The sequence below is a fragment of the Pelophylax lessonae genome (assembly GCF_965119305.1).
Source record: "Pelophylax lessonae genome assembly, chromosome: 2".
NCBI classification, from domain to species: Eukaryota; Metazoa; Chordata; class Amphibia; order Anura; family Ranidae; genus Pelophylax; species Pelophylax lessonae.
The window spans coordinates 538,474,760-538,494,356 of NC_138769.1; the positions used below are offsets into that span (position 1 = coordinate 538,474,760).

Consider the following 19,597-nt stretch of genomic DNA (forward strand, 5'->3'; position numbering starts at 1 on the left):
ACGAAATCGCAGGTTTTGCATAGTGCCTTTCGACAATGATACATCCCTTTAAGAGGGAATAGGCACAATGAATTGGTTTTTTTGCTGGTACTCTTAATTTTGCTGGGAGCCATCTTGTTTTTTTAGTGTTGGTGCTCTTCTATAGGTGACATTATGTTTCTCCAGAATGACTGAATTTAAATGTGGATCTTGTTTTAAGATGTTCCAATGTTTTCATATGATCTTTTCCATTTTCTTATGCTGGCAGCGATACCTAGTTCTAAAACGGACTGGTGGATCTACCTGTAAGTGCCGGTTCACACTGCCGCGACCACTAAAGTCGCGTCGCTTCCAGCGCGACTTTGGCGCGACTTCAGCGCAAGGCGACTTTTTATTTGGCCAATCACAATATGATGTTTTGAAAAAAAGAAAAAGACAGCTGGAAAGACACTGCATTCGTTTTCTACTAAAAATTATAAGAAAAATGCTGTTTTTTAGGGGTTCTGGACATGTTACAGAGCTGAAACTTGACAGGTACATTTTTTAGACCCCCCAGACACTAAATACAAAAAAAGACATGCCCGACTTAAAAAATGCCAGATAAATGCCTGCAAGAAAAACGGCCAGGTTGACAGAAGACATATTCATGTTTTAATAAAAATTATGCTCTTTTCTTGTTCAATACCATTTTTTTTGCAAAGTCGGATCACAAGTCGCTTCAATTAAGATAAGGAGGCGACTCCCATTGAAGTATATGGGACAGGTCGGATCACTGGTCGCCTCAAAGTAGTATCGGACCCTTTTCTGAAGTCGGAGCGACTTCAGTAGTGCCAATTAGGACGGCACTGATTGAATTACATTGCTTTGGTTATGTCAAGCGACCTGGGGCGACACAAGTCGCCTCGTGAGTCGCCCTAGTGTGAATGGGCACTAAGAGTTTTATTTTGGGAGGTTTCCCTGAAAAAGGTGGTATAGGCTTTGTCTAATAAATCTTCATGGTATCCTTCATCAAGGAATTTTTTATGGTCTTTTCAAAGGGAGCACGCTGTAACACGGACAGAACCAAGTTCAAGTTGCATGGAGGTAAAGGCTCCTTCCTGGGAGGAGCCAAATGTCGCACACCTTGAATGAAGGTGCGCACCAAGGAAAGAGACACCACAGGGCGTTGGAAAAAGACAGCCAGTGCAGACACCTGGCCCTTTATCGTGGCCGGCGCCAGACGCTGAACCACTCCAGACTGGAGGAAAGCCAAGATGCTCAACACCGTGTAAGAACGAGAGGAGAACCCCCTGGACTCACACCAGGCGAAATAAGCTTTCCAGGTACGGTAATAGATCTTACCAGCAGAGGAGTTCCTAGCCTTGATCAGGGTAGGGATAACCTCAGGGGAGAGACCCTCGTCCTTCAAGACATGAGCCTCAACAGCCAGGCCGTTAAAGCCAATGACTGTAAAGCGGGATGGAAGATCGGACCTAGAGACAGGAGATCTTCCCGCAGAGGCAGACGCCAAGGAGGCGCCACTGCCAGGTGAACAAAATCGGCGTACTAGGAACGGCGAGGCCAGTCCAGAGCCACCAGAATCACCCTGCGCGGTTCCGAGACCAATCTGCGGAGGAACCGGGATAGCAACTGAACCGGAGGAAAGGCGCACATCAGACGATACTGATGCCAAGAGGCCACCAACGCATTTGAGGCGTCCGCCAACGAATCGCGCGTTCCTGCCACAAACCTTTCCACCGTTCGATGTAGCCGGGATACGAAAAGATCCACGTCCGGGGATCCCCACCTCGCACACAGCATCTGAACAACAGAGAGCGCCGGGACATAAGTCTCGGCCCAAGACCGAATGTCGGTCACCTCCCGGGCCATTCGAGCACTCCGGGTGCCACCCTGGTTGGTGACCGAAGCCACCGCGGTAGTATCGTCCGTCTGTATGCGGACAGGCAGACCCCGGAGACGGTCCAACCACTGGAAGAGAGAGTTGATCGCTCGCAACTCCAGTACACACATCGGGATGGAGGACCCCTCCGCCGACCAAGTACCCTGGGCAGACAGTGTGCCCAGGACTGCACCCCAGTCCGACAGGCTGGTGTCCGTGGTAACCACCGTCCACACCAACGGACGGAAGGACTTGCCGTCCGCCACAGACAGGGACTGGAGCCACCACAGAAGAGTCCATCTGGTCTGACGACTCAAGGAGACATCCAGAATCAAGGACTGAGACAGTCTGTCCCACCTGTCCAGGATCTCCGCCCGGAGATCCCGCGTGTGGAACCGAGCAAAGGGTATCGCCTCGAAGGCCGACACCACCAACCCCAGGCCCCGCATACAGGTCCTGAGTGACGAGGACAGGTTGTCCCTGAGGGACCTCAGCTCGTCACGCAAAGTCCAGAGCGTGTCCTACGGCAAGAACACCTTTGCCTGAGCAGAGCCCAGAACCATTCCCAGGTAGGGAAGGCGAAGCGACGGAGACAACACTGAAGTTTGAACGGTGATGGTCCAGCCGAACTCCAGGAGCACCTGTACCGTGACGGACAGATCGCGCACAAGGTCCTGGCTGGCACGTGATCTCAGAATCAGATCGTCCAGGTACCCAGGACGGCAATGCCCTGGGCCCTCAGCAGACCCAGAACCGGCACCAACACTTTGGGAAACACCCCTGGTGCCGAAGCGAAACCGAAGGGTAACGGCACAAAGTGACAGTGGTCCTCTGCGAAAGCAGACCGAAGGTACCGCTGATGACCCTCGAAGGTGGGGATGAGCAGGTATGCATCCTTCAGATCTATCGAAGCCAGGAATACCCCTGGATACAAAGAGGCAACCACCAAATGAAGCGACTCCATTCGAAACTCCCGAACACGCCCGAAGCGGTTCAGTGCTTACAGGTCCAGAATAGGACGTACCTTGCCCTCCATCCCGGACACAGAGAACCGATTAGAAGAAAACCCCTGAAACCTGTCCCAATGAAGCACCGGGACAAACACCCCCTGAGCAAGCAGGTCCTGCGCCGCGTGACGCAAGTCCTACAGACGCCCCAGAAGCAGAAGGAGATTGGAGGCAGAGAATCTGTCCGCTGGCCGGGAAAGGAATTCGATCTTGAAAACTGATCAAACGATGTCCTGAACCCACCTGTCCGAAATCCGGAGCAGCCAAGGTTGGAGGAAACCGTGCAAATGTCCCCCCACCCCTGAAATGGGTGAGGGCGTCCCTTCAGGCAGAGGCAGATTGACCCGCCGAGCCGGCATTGCCGGACTCCCGCTTACCTGCCCAGGACTTCTTCCGGGTGCCCTGGGCCTTGAAGGGCTTGCCATTAGATTTGGTCCGAAAGGCACGAACGGACCCTTGGCAGGATCTAGGCGCAGAACCCTGCTTGCCTCGAAAAGACATGTTCTTCGGGTTCCGGGGCAGCATATCGCTCTTGCCCCCCTTGACGCCCTTTACCAGGGCGTCCAATGCCTCGCCAAAAAGGCGAGAGCCAGTATACGGGAAATCAGCAACAGATTCCCTTGAGGACTGGTCGGCCGACCAGCTCTTCAGCCAAATCAGTCGCCGGACAAGCACCGCGACACTAGAGAGGCGAGCCACTAAGGGGGCCTCAGCCAAGGCTGCATCACACAAGTACCTGACTCCTCGGTGGATCTGATCCACCATTTCCAGCCATGCAGGCGGAACACCCTCAGACACGAGATTGCTCCTAAGCACCTCAGTCCAATCAGTCACCGCCTGAGCCACCAGAACGGACGCGAAAACGGGTTTGAGCAACGAACCCGCCACCGTATAGGACTGGCGAGCAAGAAACTCCAACCGCCGGTCCGTGGGATCCCGGAAAAACGGGGTATCCGCAGTAGGAACCAAGGTAGCCTTGTTCAACACGGCCACAGTGTGATCTACCCGTGGAGGCACACACCATCATGATTCCGTAGCCGGTGCAAAAGGATAAAGCAATGTGAACCGACTAGGTACCAGGAACGGACGTTTCAATGTGCGCCATTGTTCATTAACAATATCATGGAATTCCTCTGGGCAGGGAAAAACCAGCGCAGACGTGCGGGTCCCGTGCGTCCCAAACGAGGACACAACGCCCGGAGGACAGGGCTCATCCTCTAAATGTAAGGTGTCCTTTACAGACACAACCAACTCATCTATGGTCGCCCGTTCTACAGGCGACCCCAGGGAGGAGGTATCATTCCCCTCCATCTCAGCCTCCCCCTCAGACCCCGAGGGGTCCAAGGATGAGCGGGACCCTGAAAAGGGCACGCTCTCAGCAGCAGCCATATCCCCATCTGAATCAGAAGAGAGAGACAACCTGGGACTCTTTCTCGCAGCCCGTTCAGACATCAGCACTTCCAAATTTGCCAGAGCAACCAGATCATGGCGCAGCGGAGCCACAGGAGAACTGGGGCCCCCCACTGAAGCTGGAGGAAACTTGCTTTCCTGTGAAGCCATGGCTCAAGTTATCAGAACAAACTACAGTGCAAAAAACGGTGTACTGTCCCCTTTAAGAACGCTGCGGTGTGCGCAGCCCACCGCTACTGCTACAGTGATGAAAGACCCCCAAAGGAGAAAAGAAACTGAGCCAGAAGCGATATACAGAGGGAAATTGAGAGTGATAACCTGCAGAGCCCGCAGAGCGTTGCTACCAGTGTCCTTGCTGCTGATGGAAAGGAAGTGCTGCTGGAGAGGGCTGGACTATAAGCCAGACCCCAGGAAAATGGCTGCCCCATAGGGATGCATTGGAGGCTGCGCCAAAATGGCCGCCGACATGCGGCCGGACCGATCGTTCCACCGCCCACAAAATGGCGGCGGATGGCGCCAAAAAGACATGTAGGATCGCCCCAGAGGAGCTATACAGGAGATGGCGGACCGCGCGAAAATGCACCGCTGCGGCCGCCACACAAGCACAAAACGTCTGCACCCCCAACATGCACCTAAGGTGAAACAGGGACAGGGACCCCCAGGCAACATAAAGATCTGCACAAGCGATCCCCGCAGGAATCGCACAGGGAGTCACACAGGCACAGACACGGGGAACACACAGCAACACAGACTGCCACCCCAAACAGAGGCCCCACACAGAAAAGTACTTACCTGTACCAGATGGCGTGGGGAGCCTCCATGCACGGAAAACCTCTGTCCTCATCTGACAGGGAGTGCCGTGAGCCAGGGACATGACGCTGCAGCACCGCAGACGAGTCCTGTGAGGTAGCCACCTCACGGCTGCATCCCTGTAGCGAACAGGGATGGGTCGTTCATAATGCCAGGGCGAACCATAGCTGAACGCTCGATGACCCTTTTGCTCTGGAGAACCAGGGCGGCCAGTCCGAATCCCAGCACCGCATGATCCATCTTCATCCGAAGAGAAGACTAACACTAGAAGCTGACAGAATAAACAGCTAGTAAAGTATAAGAAAAAACTGACATTTTCAGAGAAAATCAAATAAAAGATCAGGAAGGCTGAGACTGAAGCCCCAGCACAAGGGAAGCCTGACTATTCCTGACGCTAGGCAGATTAAAACTGAGTTGGGAGTGGTGATGCAGGGGGGGTATTGACCAGATGGGACAGCCCCCATGGGTGTGTATATGCTAATGCCTTTTGTCTTTGGACTAAGTCTATATGCCTAGCTATTCCTATGGATAGGAAGACAATACCCAACAGTGATGACTTAGAGGAGGCGGCGACTATCGGAGGACGCAAGAGAAATCCAGTTTTCTCTGTCGCTCATTGACAGACGCAGACTTCTTGATTAATATCAGTAGGGACGTCCCAAAGCAGTGCCATAAATGAGGGGTGGGACAGCAGAAACAAATCCACAAGGCTAAACATAGCCCAGCAGGTAAAACAGGACTCATCGAGACCCACCTGAGAAACAGAAACCCTCAAGGGAGACTAAGGGCCCCGTTAAACAGCAGCCCGCAAACTTTGCGGCAAAAAGAGGCATCCGCAGATGCCAGCACATCAACTTTATAAAACTTTGGAAAGGTGGGAACAGACGACCAGGTAGCTGCCTCGCCAACCTGAAGTACAGAAGCGGGACAGCAAAAAACCCCAGAAAGAACTAAGTGCCCGAGCGGAAAGCGCCTTCACAGGGAAAGGAGGAACCTGACCCTTATTGAACCATCCTGTACCACCATCTGCCTGACCCATCTGGAAACAGTAGCAGCAGACACAGGCAACCCTTTCCCAGGGCCATCCGTGAGCACAAAAAGGAATCGGACTTGCGAAAAAGTCAATAGTTGCCAGGTACACCCAAAATGCCCGAACCACAATCAAAGCATGCATGCAAGTTTTCGGATGTGTAGGCTGAGGACACAAGGAGGCAAAGACGACGTCATGCAAATGAAAAACGGAAACCACCTTCGGAAGGAAGGACGGTTAAGGCCAAAGTATCCTGTATCCCTATGCACCATCCGATAGGAAGAACGACAGGACAACGCCGCCAGTACAGACATCCTGCGCGCAGCAGTAATAGCCACAAAGAAAAAGGTCAACTTCAGGGACAAAGTGAGCAGGGGAATCCCCTGAAAATTTGCAAAGGGAGGGTTCACCAAGTAAGGTCCCAAGGTGGTAACGGAGGTCGAACCGGAGATAGCAGGCGTCGCACCACCTAGATGGAGTATGCACCAGGGAAAAAAGTGGCCAATAGCCTTAGGAATAATATTGCAAGTAGACAATCCCCTTTTCTTCAGCACCCGGCTATAAACAGCCAAGCAATCAAAGCCAGCGACCGTAAAACAGGATGGAAGATTGGTCCCTGACAGTAGGTCCTCCCTGAGAGGAATTCCCCAGGGAGTGTCCGCGACCAGCCCAACCAGGTCGGCGTACCAAGCCCAAAGAGGCCAGTCTGGAACCACAAGAATGACCGGAATCCCTTCCACCTCTATCCCGCAAAGCAGTCACAGAAGTAACCTGTATCAGTAAAGGCCTACAGCAGCTGATACAGACCCCACGGGGCCGTCAGCGGCGTCTACCCGAGAATCCCGGGAGCGGGCCACAACCTGCTGTACATTACTGTTGATCCGGGACTCCAACAGATCCTTATCTGGAGTGCCCCAACTTGGGCACAACTGGTGGAACACCTCCGGATGGAGAGACCATTCTCCTAGATCCAAGGTCCGTCGACCGAGGAAATCCGCCAGCCCATTTCCCACTCCTGAAAAGGGAACAGCGGAGAAAGCTCGAACAATCGTTCCGCCCATCGGAGGATACCGGCCACTTCCAAGGCCGCAGGGGCAATTAAGGTACCCCCCTCAGCAATTGACACAAGCCACAGCCGTGGCATAGTCCGATTAAAAGCGCACTGGACAATCCCAAAGATGTTCGGTCCAGCGAAACAGGCAAGCTTGATCGCTCCCAGTGCCAGCACAGTAAGAGGCCAACCTGGATACTTCCAGGGACCAGACTCCCTGAACAGAAAATCCACCGAGAACCCCTCCCCACCTGGATAGACTGACATCCGTGGTAACATAGACCAATAAATCGAAAAGGAGGGACTTCCCTGAAGATAGCATCAGGGACTGAAGCCACCATATCAGTGACTCCCTGGGCACCAGGCTCAGCTGAATCGGATTGTCCAGGGAAATGCGATTATTGTTCCATTTGAGAAGGGTGTCCTTCTGGAGCAGGGTTCATACACATTTTCACCAATTAAATTCCATGACTTTTCCATTACTTTTCCATGACTTCATGTAAATATTCATGACCTAATGTTTCATGAAATGTCTATGTATACATGTTAAATAAGAAGAAAAGTATGTCACACCCAGCATATTTTTACTAAAATAAATGACAATCTTTGTAGTGTACAGTACCTCTGCAGTTAGGGTTTAGTTTCTGGATACAGCGTGACTCATAATGGTCCCTTGTTTTACAGTGGATGAGATGGAAGCACCGCTGCCGCAGTGTCACTTCAGGCGCACGGGTGAAAAAGCCAGCGATCGGATTGGAAGCTTTGCACCTTTAGCGTGGCTAGACAGCGCTGCCTCTCCCATGTTCAAAATGTCAAACGTTTTACGACACACACTGTACATTTAGCGGACATGATACAGGAGAAGGACAGAGGCTGCGGACATGATACAGGAGGTGGTCAGAGACAGCAGACATGATACGGGAGGTGGTCAGAGACTGCGGACATGATACAGGAGGTGGTCAGAGGCTGCGGACATCACAGGTAGGTGTCCTTCCGGGTCCGCAGTTTGCCCTACTATCAGTCACTGGCCAGCAGCAGCCGAGGAGATGATCGTGAACCAATCACTTGCAGCGGGGAGGGCCGGCCGCGGTTTTCCTGGAGACACTGACTGGCCAGCAGCAGCAATAACAGCCGGGAGATAACAAACTAATCACAGGCAGCGGAAGCGTCACTGGAGGGCGGGCGGGCCGGCCGCATGAACGTGATGACGCGGGGGTGCGGTAACCCGAAATGGTTAACGCCCCCTTCCGCATCATCATCACGTTCATGCGGCCGGCCCGCCCTTCAGTCACGCTTCCGCTGCCTGTGATTGGTTTGTTATCTCCCGGCTGTTATTGCTGCTTCTGGCCAGTCACAGTGTCTCCAGGAAAACCGCGGCCGGCGCTCCCCGCTGCAAGTGATTGGTTCACGATCATCTCCTCGGCTGCTGCTGGCCAGTGACAGCGCACGGGCATACCGCGGACCCGGAAGGCAAAGTAAATAGTATGTGGCACTGGCAATAAAACATTACGGAATAAAATAATAAATTAAACTAATTAAGCATCCGCTCCCCGCCGCTCCCCGATCCTCCCCAGTATATATTTCTAGGACTTTTCCAAAACCTTAGTGGAATCCTAAGTTTCCATGACCTTTCCAGGCCTGGAAAGTGTCATCTCCAAATTCCAAAACTTTTCCAGGTTTTCAAGGACCGTATGAACCCTGCTGGAGGATTCTCATGTGGAATGAGCGAAAGGGACCGCCTCGAAGGACGACACCATCAGTCCCAGAACACACATACAGTCCCACATAGTGCGGGACACAGTTTCCGCCCTTCGATCCACCGGATCCTCACAGGATGGGGGAACCTCCACCGGGATCACAGTAGCTCCATACAGTCTGTATACCGGCGGATCCACCGTAGGTGGCACAGTCCTCTATTCAATGAGGGACCCTGCAAAATGATAGCGCCTAGCATCCCCTCAGGCTGGGAGCAGTGTCCAAACCCCAGAGGAACGTTTTGGATGGTCCCACTCTTGTTTGAGCATATTGTCCAAGTACGCAGGAAAAGGAAAAACCTTTGCGGCTCTGGAAGGCTCGTGAGCGACAATGTAGCCTGCGCCTCAGTTGCAGCCGCGTCCTCCAATCACGTATCCAGTATCACGCACAGACTCTAACAGTGCGTCCACCAGCGCCTAGGTTTGCGAGGCAGCGAAGGCAAAAAGGACAGAAGACCCGACAGGGAGACCCGTGTCAGCAGCGACTGATGCAGACCCAGAGTCTGAGGCATCAGATGAGGAAGGGGTAGGCGGAGGGTGTTTATTAGCACCTCGTCCTTTAAAGGCCACCTCCAGCCGTGACACGAACTATTCCAGGACCACCGAAGTGCCTCTCTAGCAAGCCGGGAGCCCTGCGGCCACCTCCAGGGGGTCAGGTAGGGACTCAGCATTTTACACTAGGAGAACACGTTAGCAAATTTTGAGAAAAACTTTTTTTTTTTTTTAAATGTCCCGCCGCTCTATAGCGCCCCCAAGTGGCCAGGGGGGGGGGGGGCAGATAGGTGGGGGTGCGTAACAGGACAGAGGGGAACCCGGGATTGTGGGAGTCCGACCATCCCAGGGAGGGGCCCGCATCCACCCCAAAAACCGTCAGGGGGAGAGGGGGAACATTTTACTCACCATACCGGAACAGACGGGCGCCAACTCCTGACAGAATCCCTCTCCACCGAGGTGGGGGGGGGCTGTCGGCCAAAAAGGACGCTGCGACTCAGGCTCAGACTGGCCGTAGGTGACCTGGCAAGACGTTTAACTCACGGGGCCAGTCCCCGTCCAGTGGGACTATGTCGCGGCCGACCCAGCACGGAGCTAGGGCCTGCACACGCTCGTTGGCCGGCTGGGGTGACCACTGGATTTCAACATCCAGCCCGTCGCCCAGATCCGGCATAATTGCTTGTAGATCTCACAGGAACAATCCGGAGAAAAAAAAACTAGCTAAAAACAATTATCTAAAAAAAGGCTTGCCAGGACCAGAGATCCCAGCAAGGAACTTAGGTCCTTACTCCTGACTAGGCAGAAAAAAACTGGCATCCTATAGCAGGAAGTGAAAGGGTATACCCCCTGTGACTGCCCATAGGTGTAGCCAGAACTTTTTTTTCTGCCTAGTGTCCTACTCCTGTAGGGGGCAGTATAACCCTACTGATATTAATCAAGAAGTCTGCGTCTGTCAATGAGCGACAGAGAAAGACAATATTCAAGATTCAAAAAGGTTAAAAGCCCTCATGTGGATGTATGTCTTCAGCAATCGCAGAGGCACAATTAATTTATATTTGTATATATATATATATATATATATATATATATATATATATATATATATATATATTATGAAATCATTTCTATGATACTAACTCCATCTAGTGGCCATAATGTGGTATTTTTGTTTTTATTGAGCTCTTTCAAAAATATACTGCATTATGGCCACTAGATGTAGCCGACAATGATATGATATAATCATATTACAAACAATACGGTGATAACTCGTGCCTGTGCAATTGCTTAGGACATCCAAACCTTTAGTCTCACAAGCATAACTAACATCACTTTTAAAATATCACTTCAAAAACAAGCAGAGGAACTTCAGACAAGAAATACTTTTTAATAAACAAATTCTGCCCATTTTGCATTATTCTTCAAATTCTTATTTTCCATTTGTAGAATTTAACATAAAAACAACATTAAAGTGCAAAGGCAACATAAGTACTTTAAAAAAGACTCACCTTAGTTGAAAGTACTTTAAATGAACTTTGATCTGGCACAACTGAATGACGTAGGAACAGCATTAAATTGTATATTTCTCCTGTTGGAAGCGTCACATTTACATTTAACTATAAAAAGAATAATATTCTAAGTTAATACAGGCCATTGCACAATAAAGACCTATCACAAAGTTGGTATGGTTACAGGAAACAAAAAGAACAAGACATTTGATTTTTTTTATTTTCTTCATTTGGTTTGCAAAAAAATTGATTTTTCAAAGAAATTAGTCTTAATTAGGATTCAAGGTCAGTAGTAAATAACTGCAACTGAACATACTCTGCAGCACAGGCATTCACTGACAGTTGCAGCTAGCAGGTGGTCCTTTTCAGGTTTTGTAAAGGAGTCTGTAAGATTGACATGAACTTGTGCTATTCAACAAAAAATTGAAGTACCAGCATTATAAAGAACGGCATTGGGAAACAAATAATATGCACCTGTCAAACTACCACAAGAGTGGAAAACATTCTCCATACAAGAACAGGCCTAATTGGCTAAATGCGTCATTTACACAGAGAACAAAAGTACATATATACAGATGTGGAAAAAAAAAAAAAAAAGTGGTAATAGTAGTATGTGATTATACTTTTTGTTGGACCTCAAAAGAAATGCAATTGTTCGGATTTTACTGTATTCTTGCAAGGTCACTAACTCGTATGGAGACTTTAGTCCAGTGGTAATGGGGAATAAAAAACAGAAAAAAATAGCAAAAAAAAAGAAAAAAAAATGGATGTTGGTTTCACTGAGGTTTTATCCTGTACTGCCCCAAGGATAAGAAAACGTTCACAATATATCCCCCCCCCCCCCCCCGAAAAAAAATATTTGCCCACACTTACAACTGTGTGTACGTCACAAAGATACTATGAATATTCACTTGTGCCACAGATAAAAACCAGGTAAACCACAAGGAGCTGCTGGTATACAAGTGCCCACTAGAAGCTCCCCAGACAAACTACAATAAATAACATCAGCACTGCTCTAATGTCAGCAGTCAATTAAACGTATATTACAACCAATTCTAGTGCTTCTATATTATTTCCTTTAAGTAACAAAAACCACGTACTCCCTATTATTACCCTATTAATAATCTACTCTCTCCTCATAATAGAGATTAGTGTAAATGTATCACATGTGCAAACAACTTTAGTTAAGTTGCGCAAAAATTTAAATTAATGTGTAAAATATATAACTGTGCAAATTTCAAGAACATGTGCGAATTATGCCACAAACACTCCATAAATTGTGCAAAATCGCAATGATGCAAATGACTACATTGCAAAGAAAAGAACATGTGCAAATAGCTGAAATTGTGCAAATTATGTGCACTTAATACAATATCAACAGTTCATTTATCTAAAAAACAAAAAGAAGCTCCACAGAATGTTTCAGTCTTTTAAAGGACATCCACTAGTACTGAGTAGGGTGCAAATTAAACTATGATTGGTGCTCCAGTGACCACCACCCCACACTAAATTAACTCACACAAATCCTTCTTACTAAGGCCAGCCATACACGGTTCGAATCTCAGCCAGTTCAGCAGGAAACAGCCAAGATTCGAACCGTTAATGGGCAGGCTGAATGTACCAAGCTGATCGATAAATCAACTGTGGTACAACCAGCCCTTCCGGATTCTCTTGTGATTTTCGCTAGTGGCAGCTATAGCCGCTAGAGATAATTATTGGCTTCTCTTGGCGGGGGACAGCTTCCCCCCGCCCAGAGCAGAAAATTGCTTGGCAGGAGGGATTCCCCTGTCAGCACTGTTTGTGTTGATGAGGGAATGGTGCAAATTTATTTTTTGCAACCCGTGGTTGCAGGAAAGAAATTTGCACCATGTATGGCCTGCCTTACTTTTCTACTGCTCCCTCCATTTTTTAAATGATGCACTACTACTTTTCAAATTATTTATTATACATCTAATATGACAAATGATATATGATGTTTATTTTTTTTCTCTCTAGTGGTCAAATCTAAATATATTCACTCACATACATGGTCAGATATCTAAAACCGATAAATATCGATACCCTAAGATTTTCACCAAAAATTATCCAACACAATTCTGTATGGGATATCTATTCTAAAACAAAAAATTTTAATACAAAAAATGTGTTCCTAATCCCTCAATTGGTCTTACCAAGTAAAAATACAACGAATTATCGGTCTCAAATTGCTAAAAAGTTTTGCAGGATACTTTTCCACAAAAACATTTTAAAGGGCAACAATACAAAATGGAACTAATTAAAAAGAGATAAAAAAGCTGTTCAAATCTATTTTGGTATTGAGCACTGATGGATTCAGTGTATCAAACTCATAAATTAATTGGTTCTCATTCCTGGATACCTCTCTTCTCATGTTGAAACCTCTTCAGTTTCCATATAGTTTAATAATCCCATAAAAAAAAAAAAAAAAAAAACAGATGACTTGGATTTTTAATATAGTTTAGTCGAAAATGATTTGATACACTATGTTTTTTGTATCTTTCTTTGATGTTATTACTAGGCTTATGATCACAGACAACTTTGTGGTTGTTCTACCCACGTACTGGAGTCTGCATGGACATTCCAGTATGTAGGTGACAAAATTTCTATAGCATCATATAAATTTTGCGATTTTATATTTTTATGGGTAAATTTTAACAAATTCTTTCCATCTTCTCTCTTTATTGAATAAAGTTGAACAAGCCTGATGTCTCCCACATCTAAAAAAGCTTTTCTGGTCCAAAAAATTCACATCTTTCCTATGTGTATCTGTGACATATACCAACCAGCCTGCTTCTATGGGCTGAAGCCCTCCTATAAACACATTTCAGTTTAAATTCCAATAGTTTGTTTATAAGTATTCCTTAAACCCAGCACACTGCATTCATTATATCTGGTCTCCCATAGTACACAAAACATGGAATCACAATTATTTTAGTAAATATAAACTGCTAAACACCTTTTTTCATCACCAGTTAGAGCAGTTTTGTGACTTCTATTAGTGTCTAGCTGAGCACTGGTTAAAGCTTGTAGGAGGAGTTTTCATTGTCCCCCGGATCCTATGAGGCTACAGGACCCCTGATCTTCTGTCTGGACAGTGCTGATTGGCCCTGTGTTGATCACATGCACCCCCCACCACCTCCAAAAAAAATCCTCTAGCAATACACACCAAACTGAGCATATGCAGAATGCTGCCAAGGCTCTGTTCAATCAGGAAAGGGTTTGGGGACTGTGGAAGGAGGATCAGAGAACATAGGACCAAATAAGCATGCTTAACTGCATATACAGACTGATTTTACTGTTGTGGGTTTAGTACCATTTTAAGGTCGTATCTCTTCTTACAATGGACCAATGCTTTTTGATTGTGCCTTCAACCTGTTTATATTGTCTATTAAAAGCTATTTCTGACCCTGGAATTATTGCATATATAAATCATTTGACAGATAAATGCATATTAAATAGTATGAAATGTAGGAATCCTATTTAAAAATCCTAGGGCGCAATAGAGAAGTTAGTGACAAGTGTTTTTGTGAGTTAATTTATTGTGGGGTGGTGGCCACCCTACTCAGCACTGGTGGATGTCCTTTGAAAGACAAACATTTTGTGGACTTAAGCTCTTTTTTCTCGAAAGGACTTTTTATGATCTCCTAAAAGTTATGATTTAGACCTATAAACTGTTGATATTGTATGGAGTGCACAGCTTTGCATAATGTGCACATTTTTTTCCTTGAACCATTATCAGATATTAGGGTGATCAATTGTGGCACGGTATTTTTGCAAAATAAGTTTTTTGCTATTTTGCACAGTCATTTCTTGCACAATAATTTAGTCATTTGCATCATTGCGATTTTGCACAATTTATGCAGTTTGTGGCACAATTTGCATATGTTCTTGCTATTTGCAGTTTTAAATGTTTGCGCAACTTAATATAGTTGTTTGCACATGTGATGCACTTACACTAATCTCTTGTATAAGGAGAGAGTGGATTATTAATAGGGAGTGTATATTTTTTATCTTTTTTTTCTTTTTTATCACTTAAAAGGATATTATACAGGTGTATCTCAAAAAATTAAAATGTTATCGAAAAGTTATTTCAGTAATTCAATTCAAACAGTAAAACTTATATAGATTCATTACACACAGAGTGATATATTTCAAGCATTTCTTTCTTCTAATTTTGATGATTATGGCTTACAGTTAATAAAAACCCAAAATTCTGTGTCTCAGAAATATCTAATATTGTGAAAAATTCAATGCTATAGACTCATGGTGTCACACTCTAATCAGCTAATTAACTCAAAACACATGGAAAAGTTTCCTGAGCCTTTAAATGGCCTCTCAATCTGGTGCAGTAGGTTACACAATCATGGGTCATTGCTAAAGTACCTGGCTGTTCACAGAGTGCTGTATCCAAGCATATTAATGGAAAGTTGAGGGGAAGGAAAAAAAGTGTGGTAGAAAAAGGTGCACAAGCAACAGGGATAACTACAGCCCAGAGAGCATTGTGAAGCAAAGGTCATGTAAGAATTTGGGGGAGATTCACAAGGAGTGGACTACGGCTGGTGTGAGATCTTCAAGAGGCACCACACACAGACATATCCAGGATATGGGCTACAACTGTCGCATTCCTTGTGTCAACCCACTCCTAAACCAAAGAAGCCTCTTACCTGGGCTAAAGAAAAAAAAGGACTGGATTGTTGCTCAGTGGTCCAAAGTCCTTTTCGGGTGAAAGTAATTTCTGCTGTTCATTTGGCAATCAAGGTCCCAGATTCTGGAGGAAGAGTGGAGAGGCACAAAATCCAAGTTGCATGAGGTCTATTGTGAAGTTTTCACACTCAGTGATGATTTGGGGAGCCATGTCATCTGCTGGTGTTGGTCCACTGTGTTTTATTAAGTCCAGGCCAGCCCTCTACCAGGAAATTCTAAAGCAATTCATGCTTCCTTCTGCTGATCAGCTTTATGGAGATGCGGATTTCATTTCAGCCTAGGACTAGGCACCTGCCCACACTGCTAAAAGTACCAATACCCGGGTAAATTATCATAGAATCACTGTACTTGATTGGCCAGCAAACTCGCCTGACCTAAACCCCAAAGAGAATCTGTGGAGTATTGTCAAGAGGAAGATGAGACACCATACCCAACAATGCAGATGAGCTGAAGGCCCCTATTAAAGCAACATGGAGTTCCATAACACCTCAGCAGTGCCACAGACTCATCAACTCCATGCCACACCGCATTGATGCGGTCATTTATGCAAAAGGAGCCCCAACCAAGTATTGAGTGCATACTATACTGTAGATCAACATACTTTTCAGTAAGCCAACATTTCTGTATTAAAAGTCCTTTCTTTTTTTTGGTCTTCTGTAATATTCTAATTTTATGAGATACTGAATTTTGGGTTTTCGCTGGTTGCAAGCCATAACCAAAATTATAAGAAAAATACTTGATATATATCACTCAGTGTGTAATTAATCTATATAATATAGGAGTTTCACTTTTTTAGTGATATACACACAGACAAATGGCAACTTACAAGATGAACAATGGAGCGCATGTCAGACCCTCCAGTGCTCAGTGAGACTGTGACATAGGGTGGACATATGGAACCGGGTGAATCCGAGCAGATGGTGAACGAAACAGGAGGCTTCCAGCCCGGAACTCCACAAGGCAGCGTACACAGACTGCCGAGTCCCTGGTCGGGCATGACCTCAGCGCTACGGGCGGAAAGGCTGGGCATGGCTAACGTCCTCATTGTGTCACAACCTCACTGACCACTGGAGGGTCTGACATGCGCTCCATTGTTCGTCATCTTGTAAGTTGCCATCTGTCTAATAACGAACAGACTTTTTATGCAAACAGCACTTAAGAGTGGCTCTCCTCTGTCTGTTTTTATGCTTCCTAGAGATTCCTTCATCTCCTGTGAGCTGCCTTCTATTCATGCTTGCCAGTGTTGCTGCAGTCAGTCTTTGTTACACTTTAACCTTTCAGGCTGTCACTTTGGATCCTGTGTCTCATCCACCTATGCGCCATCCACCCTTTATTTCTTTTGACTCCAGTCAGCTAATCTCAGTATGTTTAAACCCCCTTTAATTGTGTTAAAATTTACATACCAAGATAAAGGAGCTGCAGTGATTTTGGAACACACTGGAAAATCTCATCCATGTAGAATGATATAGCATTAAATGTTCAAATCGCAAACACTGCTTGCAAATAGAGATGTCCTACACTGCCCAAATTTGTATAATACATGATGCATGTGAAAAGTCTTTTGGAATTACCTAGAGTTTGTCAAGAATTGCTCTTAAAATGTTGCAGAATCCACAGGTAACTTAGGGTAATAATCAACTACAATCTGCCTAACTTAAATTGGATCTTCAACCTCAAAAGAAAAATCCCTCCTTTCTGCTACACAGAAAAAAACATTGTTTTTTTATTCAAAAAAGGTGAAAACATTGCGCTGCCCCAAAGTACTGTCAAACATGAGGGGCGGGGAAAAAAGCAAAAAATTCCCAAGGCTAAACAGTAGCAAACCAGGCGACAGGGGCTCAACCAAGAACTGGAGTCCATGTGAAAATACTATTCACCCTCAAGAGGATCAGGCCCTCTCAACAGAAGCCTGGAACTCTTTGCGGCCAAAGGAAGCATCCGCATATGCTGCCTTGCGAACCTGCATCAAGGATGCTGGATGACGGAACGCCCAGGAGGCACTAAGCGCCCTAGTAGAGTGCGCCTTTCTAATTGCCCAGACCACATCCAAGGCATGCAAGGCAATTTCCTCTGGATGTTTAGGCCTGGGACACAGAGAAGGCAACACAATGTCTTCATTCAAATGAAAGTCAGAGATCACTATAGGAAGGAATGACAGACAGGGGCGAAGCACCGCCTTATCCTTGTGACTTACCAAATATGGTGAACGACAGAATATTGCCACCAGTTCCGACCCCCTGCGCGCAGAAGTGATAGCCACCAAAAAGGCCACCTTCTGGGACAACGTAAGCAGGGGAATCTCCCAAATATTTTCAAAAATAGGTTTCTGTAGAGCTGAAAGCACCAAATTAAGATCCCAAGGTGGCAATGGAGCCTGCACTGGAGGAAACAAAATGTCAGACACCCTGGAGAAAAGTATGCACCAGGGAGTGTGTGGCTAAAGGTCATTGGAAAAAGGCAACCAAGGCTGATAGCTGGCCACTGATGGTACTCAAGGCCAAATTCTGTTAAACCCCCCGTTGAAGGAAGGTTAAGATCCGAGCCACCAAGACGGAGCGAAGATGAATCCCAAGAGACTCACACCACGCAATGTTCGTCTTCCTAGTATGATGGTAAATCTTCCTAGAAGTAGATTTCCCAGCTTTTAACAACATAGGAATCACTGACTCAGACAAACTTCTATCCTTCACCACCTGGTGTTTAACAGCCAAGCCGTCAAAGCCAGCGACTATAAAAGCAGGATGGAGGATCGGTCCTTGGGACAGCAGATCCTCCCTGAGGAAGCTTCCAAGGAACGTCAGTGACCAGCTGCACTAGATGAGCGTACCAGGCCCGGCGAGGTCAGTTTGGAGCCACTAAGATGACCGGAATCTCTTCTCGATCCTGCGTAGGAGTCTGGGCAGAAGCTTGAGAGTAGGGAAGGCGTAGATCAGATGATACTGACCCCACGGTGCCACCAGCGCATCTGTGGCGTCCGCCAGAGGATCCCTTGACCAAGTCACAGACCTCTGCACCTGTCGGGCCAAGATGCAAACAGATACACCTTGGGGGTGCCCCACCGGAGACACAGCTGATAAAACACCTCCAGATGAAGGGACCACTCTCCTTGGTCCAACCGCCTACTGTCTGAGGTAATCTGCCTGTCAATTTTCCACCCCGGGAATGTGTACAGCGGAGAGGGCTGGAACTAACTGTTCTGCCCCCCTTAGAAGGCCGGCTACCTCCAGAGCACTTCTTGTGCCCTCTTGGTGATTGACAAAAGCCACGGCCACGGCATTGTCCGATTGAATGCGCACTGGGTATCCCTGAAAATGATCCGTCCAATGGTCCACAATGTGATCACTCAGAGTTCCATACATTGATCGGTAGTCTGGACTCTTCCAGTGTCCAGATCCCTTAAGCAGAATGCTTGCTCGAAGACGCCTCCCCAGCCGGACAGGCTGGCGTCCGTGGGGACTACTGTCCAATACAAGAGGAGGAAGGATTTTCCCAACCGAAACAGAGAGCAAAGCCACTATATCAGGGACTCCTTTATTTCCCAACTCAGCCGGACCTGATTGTCCAGAGACTGCGGAGTCTTGTCCCATTTGGTCAAAAACTCCATTTGCAGGAACCTCGTATGGAACTGTGCAAACGAAACTGCATCGAAGGTAGATACTATCAGGCCCAGCACCCGCATAAAAGTCCGGAGGGATGACCATTTGTTGGACAGCAGGAGGCGAACTGCAGCCTGCAATTTCTAGAGCTTGTCCAGAGGAAGGAGCACTCTGGTTACGGCCGAGTCCAGAGTCAGGCCCAAATAGTACAGCTTCGTGGACGGACCCACGCAGACTTCTGAAAATTCAGAATCCAGCCAAACTCCAGCAGAGTTCGTATTGTGATCTCCAGGTTCTCTACCAGAGCAGAGGGAGATTCTGCTCGCAGAAGGAGATCATCCAAGTAGCCCAGTACCACGATT

General features: G+C 47.1%; 1 protein-coding gene across 1 annotated transcript in view; it reads right to left on the reverse strand.

Moving 5' to 3' along the window:
* The window catches only part of SUGT1 (SGT1 homolog, MIS12 kinetochore complex assembly cochaperone), a 324,599-nt gene that overhangs the window by 95,629 nt on the left and 209,373 nt on the right, over positions 1-19,597 (reverse strand). Inside the window, exon 11 of the mRNA XM_082245037.1 lies at positions 10,918-11,025. Within this exon, the coding sequence (XP_082101163.1) occupies positions 10,918-11,025 (108 nt within the window). The remainder of the gene's footprint in view (positions 1-10,917; positions 11,026-19,597) is intronic.